Raw genomic sequence first — 12,116 nt, 5'->3', positions numbered from 1 at the left:
TCTAAACATAATGTAACACATCTTCATTATTGGCAACGAATTGGCAATTTCATATGTAATCTCTCTTTTAATATACTGAACACTGATTAACTTGAAGTACCTATTTAATTAATTATATACCAATACCCACTTCCAATCCACTAAATGGACAGCAACAAAAGCATATCTAAATACCTGTGTGGCAGTTTTGGCATTGGACTTAAATATTCTGCTATCTTCTGCACAGCCACTTGCAGGCTGTGGTTTCATGTGGGTTGTGTTAAAATCTCTGACAGACAACTAAAAAAAAAATTACCCCAGCAGATATTAACTCTTGGGCCTGCAACAACTATAAAGCAATGATGGACGAATCCTCAAGACCTAATCGTTAAAACCGGAATGCTTTCCTCTCTAACCCCAAACCTGCCGACCAGACTAACTTGCCCAATATCACTCAACAGCTCTGACACCATTCAAAAACTTCAAAATAGTCTTATTAAAAATAACTGTTTAAAAAACTCAGTTAGTCAAGAGAAGAAATTAGAATTGGCCGCCAAGATAGCATCAATAAGTTGCCAGTAGAAGAAAACAAGTTTTTAAAAGAAGAAACACTCAGGCTAAAAACCAAAGTTAGCATTATGGAGGAAAAGTTAGAGAAAATTAAAAACTCAGAAAAGGCACACATTAACAAAATAGAAAACCTGCCAGAGCTCAACTCAGATATTCATGGTCAACTCACTAAAGAGAAGAAACTTTACTTAGAAGCACAAACTATTTATGAGGAAAATTACTCAAAACTCTATCTACCCATTGATAGTTATATGAAAAAGATAGCGGAACTAGAAAAAACTGTTTCAATGCTGAAAAGGAAAACTGAAAACCAGGACTCAAAAACAAGCATTCTGAAACACACTACGACTAAAACTTCCTCCTCTACTTAAGATAATCAGGAAACTAGAGACAGTTCTATTTTTTAAAAGTTGAAATGTCTGATATAAAAACAAAACTTGAATGAATGGAGATAGCTATTAATACTTTGACCTCAAGATCCAGTCTAACATTTAGTAAAAAACTAGAAAACACCCTGACATTACCAATGACAGAGCCAATCCAAACATTGACTTTAGGTGAAAGTCAATGCAGTAATAAAAAACTGAAAAATTTGACAGAGAGTAACCCATTCCCGATTTCAGGAACCACCCAAACCTGTAAACCACTTTGACAGATTGGAACAAAGTTAGAGATGGACAAATCAATTGTAAACTAAGTGACCACTCAGATCTTCAGAACTTGACAGCAGATAAAGACACAAACACTACCCCAGGAATCAGCCAAACCTGTAGACAAAAACTGAAGAAAACTCCTCAAACCGCTATTATTAGAAAAGAAACCACCAATGACCATAATAATTCGCCCAGACAACGAAAATTTTGTGTCACCCTTTTTTAGACCATGTAAGCTCAATAAACCACCATCCGTAACAAAACTCAAAGCAAAATCAGGACTACCTTTCTTCCACCAAAATATGGGCAGAATGGCAAGCAAAATTGAGCTGCTAGAACACCTGCTGCACAATACAAATCCAAATTTTATAATACTGACAGAACATGGTCTAAAAAAGGGCACAATAAATCAAGCCAGAATAGCTGACTACACACTTAATCAGTGCTTATGGCAATGGTGAACACATTAAAAGAAGAGTCGCTATATATAAACATAAACATAGCGTATAGAACAATACTGTATTGAAATGACTTGTGAAGTATCAGCTATAAAATATGAATGACCATAAAAAGTGCTTATACTTACTTGGAGTGTACTGACCACCGGGATCAAATTTTGACAATGTACTTAAAGTTCTGTCTGAAGTTCTAGACAAACTACCTCTGGGTGCTAAAAACTTGTTACGGGGGATGTAAATACCAGTAATTTTGATGAGATATTAAGAGAATGCAGTGCATTCAACGAAGGAGATATAACATCCAGAAATTAGACCTCTCACCTGCCAGAATCACTGAAATCTCTATATCCTCAATAGACATAGTATGCTCAGATCTGGATCAAGGCATGATAAGTGTAAAAGTGACTAACACTGGTCTATCAGACCACACTGGACAATACTGTACACTTGACATGCCAAAGACATATATAATTCACAAAGAATTCTTACACATAATAATCTCCTTAACTTAAAGAAGCGACTAGCCATGGAAACTTGGGACTCATGGTCATTGTAATTTATACATACAAATATCCTCATATACTTATATATATATATATATATATATATATATATATATATATATATATATATATATGGATTTGTAGATACAGTTTTAAGTAATTCTAACAAAAATAAAATCATGTTTCGACAGTTCTAATATGTAACGTATGACAAAAAATCAAGTTAATTTGTACAAACACACAATAATTCAAGTAACGTTTAGTAAATAATGAAAATTACTTCATGATGGTCATTACTGCTCATATTTCTAAATTGAATTATGGACAACTTTACATTTTTTGTGGGCTGAGTGAGGTGTCTTGTGAAACATAACAAAGTTTAAAAAAGAAGCATGCTACATGTATATATACTTTATTACAAAGTTATATATATAATATTGTTTTGTAATTCTAGTTTATGATGAGTAGACGCTATGAAAACTTATCTTTTGCAGCACTGCCTGGTGGCGAGTTATATAAATTGACATAGCACATAAACCTTCTCCGTGAAAAAAGTACATACAAAATTTTCATAATGGTCGGTCAAATAGTTTCTAAATCTATCAATGTCATATATATATATATATATATATATATATATATATATATATAAAATGTAAACTGTTTGATTAATATTAAGCACCACAATGCAAAAGTATAAGTGATAGCCTATGTTTATAGTACTTTACTTGCCTTAAAATCACTATTTTGTGAGCTGGACTTTCCAACAAGGATTTCAACAAATGCAGAATTTTCATTTCCAATGTCTATTCCTTCAATAACAATCTCTTCTTTTAACTGAAGAATAACTGATGCCTGTTTTTCACCTGCTTTGCATTTCCACTTTTTGCTATTATCTGGTTTTAACAAGTTTTCTGCAGGGTAAGCCTGAAACGATAAAATATTATAACTACAATTTGTAAGGATACATCATATCTTATTGGAAATAGTGAAGTATTCATTTTTAATACTTGACCAAATAAAAAATACCTTATACATACACCAAGGTTGCCAGGTTGGTTATGATTTTCATTAATAAAGAGATGGAATCAGTGTCTCATTGACCACAGATTTTGTCTGCTCTTCATCTTACAACTTTGTGATAGTGATCATTGTGCCATTAGCTGTCAAGTACTGAATAAAGTCTAGACTGTAATATATACTGCTGTGCATTATATCATTTTATATTCTTTAAAAAAATTTTAAAGAGCGTAATAAAAGAAAATGGAATGAGCTTACCACTGCTACATTTATTATGAATGTGAAATTCTTACGAGAAGTTTAACCCTGGATCGAGCTGTTGAAAATCTTGTACTGACGGCAATTTTTGCTACTAGTGCACGTCATCATTTAAATGTCTAGGTACATTTATAATTGTTAGATTAAAGTATACATAATTATAAAAATTGTTCTCTCAGTATATAACGGTACATATGTATGTGTACTGGATTATATTGTTTTATTTTTAATTTAATTATTTTGCATTACAAACCAAGGGGAGAAAAGTAAGAAATTACATTTGCAAAATAAAACTTTAGAACAGACACAAAAAGTTATATGAAGAAATTAAAAATATAAAAAGTATGCCAAAAATGGTTTGTTGTCAAAATCAATAAAATAATTTTCACTTTAATAAATCATATATTTATTTTGGTGTGTTTTAAAATGAACAATTTCTGATTTTTTGCTGTTTAAAAATAAACCATTTAGAATGAACCAATTATTTAATTTCAAGAGATTTTACAATGCAAACTTACAGTGTTTAGGTCTTTTACTATTGATTGCTGTTGTATCATCAGTATATAATATTAAACCTTCCTCTGTTACTTCCTGTAGGTCATTTATATAAATTAGAAATAATGTTGGGGCTAAAATGGATCCCTGAGGCACCCCTTTACTTACAGACTTCCATTCAGATTCATATTTTATGCTTCCATTTTAACCAAAGTTTTTTGTTTCCTAGATTGGAAACTTAAACCAGTTTAATTCTTTCACACAATAAAATTTTAATTTTTTAATAAGAATGTTATGCATAACACAATCAAAAGCGCTAGATAAATTGCAGAACACACCAGCAGTGGCCCGTGACTCATCCCAGGCTTGAGAAACCTCATTTACCAAATGAGCCAGGGCCCCTTCAGTGCCATGACCTCTCCTAAAGCCAAATTGATTCTTATGAAATAAGTCGTATTGTTCCAAATATCCAGTCAACTGATAATTTACAACACTTTCAAAAATCTTTGAAAAAACTATGGGATTGAAATTGGGCGATAGTTTTCAATGTGAGCTCTGTTTCCTTTTTTAAAGATAGGTGTTATCACAGAATATTTCAATCTGTCAGGAAATTCGCTCTTCATGAAAGAGAAATTAATTAGAGTACATAGTTGGGTGCAAATGTAGTGATTCACATTTTATATAAGGAAGGTAGGAACATCATCCGATCCTGTGGAATTTGTATTTTTTAATTTCATTATGGCTTTAGATACATCTTTGTTTTTATAGTTAAAAATTTTAATTCATGAGGGATTTGTTTCATATTGAGAAAAATCATATGTTCATTATAGGGCATACTTTTGGAAGTTTGTTTAAGTTTCTCTGCAGCTAAAGTAAATTGTTCATTGAATTCTTGAACAATTTTCTTTGGATCAGATACTGTATCATTGTCAATAATTAATTGTCCAAGATTTTTGTCATTTTGATTGAATCCTAATTCAGACTTAGTGACTGACCAGACAGCCTTAGATTTATTTCTTGACTTGGAAATTAGCTCATCATTAAACATTCATTTTGCATTGTTAACAACTTTCCTAAATGTCCCTCTGTATGTTCTATAATATTTTAAAAGCAATGGTGATTTGTTGGTGTTGACTAAGCTGTGTAACTCTCTTTTTTTCTTGTAATAGATAACTTGTTAAAAACTAAAATATTTGATGAAATGTATGACTTAGTTTTGTTTTACTTATTCTGATTTGTGGAAGATTCAAGTTAATATTTTGTATCATACACATGTATTGCAGCTCTGTTCAAATATGAACTTTCATTTTCTCTAACAAAAACAAAAAATGGAAAGGCAATCGCAGGGGCTGACCGATGGAAGTGACTACTTCTTATAACATCTCACGGGCTGTCAATATATATATTGAAAAAGTATTTTTGTAATTATTAAATGATAATTTTTTTATTTTAAAATAATATGAAACACTCAATTCTTCAACATAAAAAAGTTGTATATTTTCTATTAATTTTATACACATTTTTGTAATTTTTTTTAGTGTCATATATTACAATGGTCACTGAAGTAATAAATATTTATACATTTTCATTATTATCGTTTATATTAATTTTATAATTTGGTCAGTATCATTTTCACTACAATCCTGTATTTCCAAAATAATTACTTCATTTTCATTGTCTATTATAAAAATAAAATTATGGGTTTATAATAACAGAAACAAAAATAAAAAATTCTGAAATAAAATCTTGCTATATATTTTGTAAACACAGAATCTATTGTTGTTCCATATTTTGTTGTACTTTTGTTTTTATTGTTTGACATTGTTAAATTGAATTTATCTTTTAAAAAGTCAATTAATGATTTTGACGTTTCTTCAGCATAATTTGTATTAAAATCTGTTTTTACATAATTTATTTTTTATGTGAATGTAAAATAAGACCCGATATTATTGAGTAAAGGTTATAATTATAATTAACAGAAAGACTAATTTCCTTCCAGGATTAAATTACACTACAGCTTTGTTAGTGAAAAAAGATCTGATCAATTTATTTTTAATCCATTTTGAAATCTTGTTAGAACAAAACTAGTACTGAACTGGAAAGGAATTAATATTAACCATGCTTTTATTCAATTTAGAATCTGATGAGCTTCAAATACTGCTATTAAATGATGCAGTAAGTTAATCAATTTTAAGTTGGATTCATTAATAAATAAATTATTAGTTTGTACATTTATTGAAACCAGTATTTCACCATTTATTTTAATCTCTTTGCAACAATTGTTTGGTGATGGAAGATTTTTAGTGTGTTAAAAGTCAACATTGCTACAAATAGCAGAGTATGAATTGATTTTGTACATTTTTACAACTTTTAAATCGGAGATTGTCATAGACTGGTAGGCCTCATGGTGTGCTTCTGGGGTGCACAAAAGGCCCTTGAGGCTTAAGTGCATGGCAGTAGGCCACCCTATAGAAGAAGAAGAACCTAACCTGAAAAATTCCATACACAAGGAAAGTCAGCATAAGCAGGGATAGATCCAGACGATGCAAAATTTTGGACATTTACGTCAATAATAATATGAGTAAACTGATTGAACAGTTAGAAAACAAACATTGTAAAACACTAATAGATTAGATAAGCGTTTTATTATTTTCCTTATCATATATAATTTTGTTTATTATTGTGGTTTATATTTTCCTGTTAATCTCTCCCAACAGATTTCTCACTAACATCAACTTTTATTAGTTCAGATTAGATGTATAACGGTTTGTTTACGTTTCGATAAAGCTGTCATTCTACAATGTTGCTCTAAACATGGTGGGAAACTGGTGTGATGGGGTGGGCCTTACTGTCAACCCCACCAAGGCTGCTGTGGTTGCCTTTACCAGGTGGCGTCAGTTGGAGAGTATTGGTCCATTTCTACTCAGAGGTTCTTTCATTAAGTTGAAGTCCAAAGTCAAGTATCTAGGCATGATCCTAGATAGGGTCCTAAACTGGGGACCTCATCTAGAAAGGGTTATCGCTAGGGGGAAATGGTCTTTAATTATATGCAGACGTGTGATAGGTGGGTCATGGGGACTTAAGTCGCGGCTTTTGTATTGGCTTTATGCTTCCGTAGTCAGACCTGCACTAATGTATGGGGCTGTTGTCTGGTGGCCAAAAACGGAGGCCAAGATGGCGGTAGCTTGTCTGACTGGCATCCAAAGGATGACTTGCCTTGCTATGACTGGGGCTTTTCCTAGTGCGCCGGGTGCAGCTCTAGATTGTTGCCTCAACTTCGCCCGCCTGGACATTGTCATTCGGGCTATGGCTAGGAGGAGTGCCTACTGTCTTCAACAAGCTAGCCTCTGGTCGGGCTGTAGCAGTGGGCACTGTAGAATTAGCATCCTCATTCAGGGGGATGCTCTGCACATGATCTCTGATCAGATGCCACAAAAAATTTCCTTTGACAAACCCTTTAGGATTGTGATACCTCCAAGGGAGGATTGATCGGAGGGAAGGAAACCTCTTCCACCAGCGGAGCTTAAATGGTTTACAGACGGCTCTAAAACAAAAAGGCGCTGGAATTGTGGGGGTGAGACCATGCAGGGAGCTGGTGGTCCCTATGGGTCCTTATCCTACAGTTTTTCAGGCGAAGGTTGCAGCCATTAAGGAATGTGCTTGTGAGAATCTTCATCCGCATTATAGAAGTAAGACTATCAATATTTTCACGGATAGTCAGGCAGCACTGATGGCGCTGGACTCATGTATGTTCAAATCCAAACTTGTCTGGGATTGCTATCAAGTCGTTTCTTCCCTTCCCATAATCAACAATGTGACTGTTTTTGGGTTCCTGGTCATGAGGAAATGAAAGAGCTGATGCCCTGGCCAACCGGGGCTCAGCATAATTTATGACAGGCCCTCAACCGTTCTGCAGTATTCCAAGGTGTAAATCCTTTGTAGCTGTCTTGAAATGGGTTCGAGCTGAACATGAGGGACGGTGGAGGTTGCATCCGGATATGAGAATGAGCAGAATGGTACTTCAGTCGCCTTTCTCCAGAGTGGCATCTGACCTTCTGTCACTAAGTAGTCCAATGTCTTCTTGAGTTATAGGTCTGATCACGGGACATGGTCACCTGAGAAAGCATCTTCACAGAGTCTGCATCCTTTGGGAGAATCCGCTCTGTAGAATGTGTGATGAGCAGGATGAAACTACTGAAAACTTGCTCTTTGATTGTCCAACAATATGCGGTTTGTGGAACTACAGAAATCATAGACTGGTAGGCCTCATGGTGTGTTTCCAGGGTGCACAAAAGGCCCTTGAGGTTTAAGTGCATGGCAATAGAAGAAGAAGAATGGTGGTAGGTGTGAACAACTATTAATAGTTTGTGTAATCTAATTATATACTACAAAAGTATACAAATTAGCCATAAAATAATGTTGCAACACTGAAATTTTAATTATTGTAGGACTAGTATATTTTTCTAGACATTTTTTTATACATGTAATTCTAAACGGAAATTGTACTTTTTTTTTAATTGATATTAACTGAGGTAGGATTCTCATAGATTAAATGTGGAGATGTACTGTTGATAGTCTACGTGTATTTGCCAAAGGAAAGTTCTATCAATTTTTCTTGAAATGAAAAAACAACTGAAATAAAGTTGTTTTCCTTATTATGTTTTTCCTAATTAATTATATTATTAAATTTATGACATTTGATTGATTTCAGTAAGTTAAAATATTAAATTGATTTAAAATGTTAAAGTTATAAGACAACAGTACTTTTTTTAAGATAAAATCCACTATTTTAAACCCAAACTGTACTTAAGTGTTTTTAGAAAAAATGCATATTTATTGAGATACAGGGTTGCAGAATATTATATTCTTCGGATAACCTCCAATATTCTAAATCGCGTAGTACTCAAAAGGTTATGGTGGTATGTGTGAATAACTATAGCTAATATAGTTTAAGTACTCAAATTTTATATCATTAATGTTTTTAAATTGGTATTTATGTAATTTGTTAGGGTAGGGTACCATAAGCGAATCCGGTGTTTTATATCGAAATTGGCAAACGGTATTACTTAATCATAGGCCTAACCATCGATATAATCAATCGATACTGATGAATTATTTTGAATTATTAACTTAAATAGTCTACATCAACAGCTTTAAACACTTTAAAATAATACACGTAGGGTAATATTTCAATTTTACATAAGTAAATTTAATTATTAAAAATGGCAGTCAATTTTAGAAAACTACACGACATTGCTTTGAAAGATGATAAGACATATATATAAAATATATTGTTTTTGTGGCTTCAACATGTTGGACTCGTACCGTAAACCCCATTATGTGAAATTTGTGGGAAAGAAACAACTGTAATTGTGAGAGGAGCAAATATGGTCGACTAATTTTCCTAATTCCTAATTTTTGTTATATAATAATTTGTTTGATCACTGTAGATATAAAATTCATATTTTAATTTAAAACATATGACTGTTATTGAGGACTATAGATACTTTTATATCCGATTGATAGTCTAGGATTTGAGATGCGAATATTAGGTATCGAAGACTACATTCTTTGATATAAAAAACCGGGTCCGCTTATCATACCCTACCCAATTCGTTATAATATTTAAATTTTTAATGGATTTCTCTAGGCCAAACTCCTGAGGTAGCCTATGTAAAATGTTGCAAGTAATAGAATGGTAACAATGTTATCCCTAAGATTTATACTCACAGCCCTTGATAATTAGTCACTTGTGTTGGTTACTCCCACGTCTGCCTTTCCATTTTTTTAAATTATTTATGACATTAAATACTTGTTACTAATTCTATTAAACTGAAATATGTGACTTGAATGTATTATTTCATATACGTTGATAATGATTGACAGTTCTGTTACTTGATATACAAAGTATTGATGATTGTAATAAGTGATATAAAAATGGGGTCCGCTTATCATACTATACAGTATTTATTGATAAAATAAGTTAATTTCTTCTGACACATAATACTTACAATATCTTCACTATTTACACTTAACACTCTTTCAAATTGTACAGTAGGCATTTTTTTATAATATATCTGTGTAGGATCTTTTGCATATGACCAGGCCTACTTGGGTTATTTTCAAGCAAGTAAATCACAGCTTATTCTTGAACAATAGCATTGATAAGCATACTTTGCACTGTAAGATTTTATTACAATGCAAACGTTTGAATATAGGTTCAGTAATATGAGTTACTGAAAAGTAATAATTTATTTAGGTCTACGCTTACAACACAAATGTTATTCCAGAACTATAATTTTAGAACAAATGTTTATGATTATAAGGGATTTAATATTACTATTTTGATGTTCACTTCACTTGCACCGTACTGTTATTTTTAGAAGGAATTTTTCGAAATCATTTACTCGAAAACCAACATGAACACTATACTCAAGATAAGAAGATTAAGAACACAAACACAACATAGTACGGCTGTCGGTTACGCACAGCAAAACACCTTACCGCTCAACGCAAACTAATAATAGTATAACCTACAATTATTTTTTTCTTGATTGCGATGAGGCAGACTTAAATCATTTCAGTGAACCTTTCTTAGAAGTGTGACCGTACGTCATGCAGACAGGAACGGTCTGTAAAGTAATTTGCCCTGCAGAGTGCAAATTGAGTACTTAAGAGTACAGTCAGATACCAAGTTTTATACAACTTAGCAATTACCTTGTGATAAATGACGTTTACATCTGTAAAGTATTCAAAGTTCAAGGTTTATCCTAAGTGTACGTTCTTCACAAAAAAGACCTTCAAATCTTGCGCAATGAAACATTCTGCTTTCTATAATCAAAATGTTTAGATAACCGAGTTTGAAAGTTAAACACAAATTAACCAGTAACCATAATAACTGGTCTTTAAATTAGCTTCTTTAGTCCTCTGTTTAAAAATATTAAACATCAAAATTATTTACAGACAATTTTTTTTTCTAATCTCATGCCTCAGCGTGAGCTATGCCAGCTTCGAAATGCACTGGTTTTTGTTATTATTATTTCTTTTTTTTGGACCTCCCCGGGATTCGAACCAGTGATCTCTCGGTTAGAGAGCCGAGACTATAACCTAACTTAAGCTTTTAAGTCGATAGCAACGAAAAGGTATCAGTTTACGGAGTGGCTATATGCCCGGTTACCGGGCTTGGTTTCAAAGAACGGGAACGACTATGACGTCACAGACTGTGACGCCAAAGGTTTTGAAGTAGCTCTAGCACTGTGCATTGTGATTAAAATGGCGGGTTGTAGAAAGTTTAGTTCTTTTGACCAGTTGAAAACTTTTATCAATAATAAAGAAAATACGGACCATACCGGTATTCAGTTAAGAATAAGTGATTCGAGAACAATTGCATTTCATGAAGAACTATATTTCATGAAATAGGTCTATACCCTAAATATATACTCAATATTGTGCACCAAACTTCACAATATTGATTAAACACACTTGTGATTAAACTCCATAAGTGTGAATACAAACAAAAATTAAATTACAAGTACGTATAAAATTTTAAATCTTTAGAAATATACAGTGATCTTATCTTTTGATCATAAAGTGCACAGTATTGATCCGTGTAAACATTATCATGCAAACTTTATAACTAACTATTTAATTTGGATGCTTACAAAGAGCTATTTGTCACATTTTAGTAACAGCATTATACCGCATTGGTAACTTACGTCCAATCCCTCTTACAACTTTATTAAGTGAATTACTTATTTTTACTCATTGTTTTGAAAGTTAATAAATATTGTAAGTTCTCAGTTAATTCAATTTTAATAATTTTCTTATAATGCATTCTACGGCTTTATTTTAGTTTGCCTCTCCTAATTATAATTAATAATTCAAGTTTCATATTTAGAGTCAATTTTAGGAATTTTCATGGTCGTTTTTTGTTAAATAAGAATTTTGAGCTTGAGGAAACATCAGTCCCCGAGATTTATTGTACAGTAATGGGAAAGCGGAAGGGATTGTGGTAATGAAAAGAATTGTTTGTATCATCCACGTTAAATGTATTAAGATCTACGACAGTTGGGCTGGGTGTGTGAGATGCCATCAGATGTTTCGTTGAGATGTCGGTGTCGTGTACAACTCTTATAACTTTCTCTAGACTGTTATTGCTTTAACGCAATTTTCCGTTTTTG

General features: G+C 32.6%; 1 protein-coding gene across 1 annotated transcript in view; it reads right to left on the bottom strand.

The window, feature by feature from the left end:
* LOC124357295 (DNA repair protein XRCC1) overlaps positions 1-10,441 on the bottom strand; it is a 62,035-nt gene extending 51,594 nt beyond the window's left edge. The window contains exons 1-2 of the mRNA XM_046808956.1: positions 9,948-10,441; positions 2,896-3,090 (exon numbers count right to left, since the gene is read on the bottom strand). Coding sequence (XP_046664912.1) covers positions 2,896-3,090; positions 9,948-9,998 — 246 coding nt within the window. The 5' untranslated portion in view covers positions 9,999-10,441. The remainder of the gene's footprint in view (positions 1-2,895; positions 3,091-9,947) is intronic.
* Between the last annotated feature and the right edge of the window lie 1,675 nt (positions 10,442-12,116).

This window comes from Homalodisca vitripennis, chromosome 3, assembly GCF_021130785.1.
Source record: "Homalodisca vitripennis isolate AUS2020 chromosome 3, UT_GWSS_2.1, whole genome shotgun sequence".
Taxonomy (NCBI): domain Eukaryota; kingdom Metazoa; phylum Arthropoda; class Insecta; order Hemiptera; family Cicadellidae; genus Homalodisca; species Homalodisca vitripennis.
This window is presented reverse-complemented; position numbering and strand designations above follow the sequence as displayed.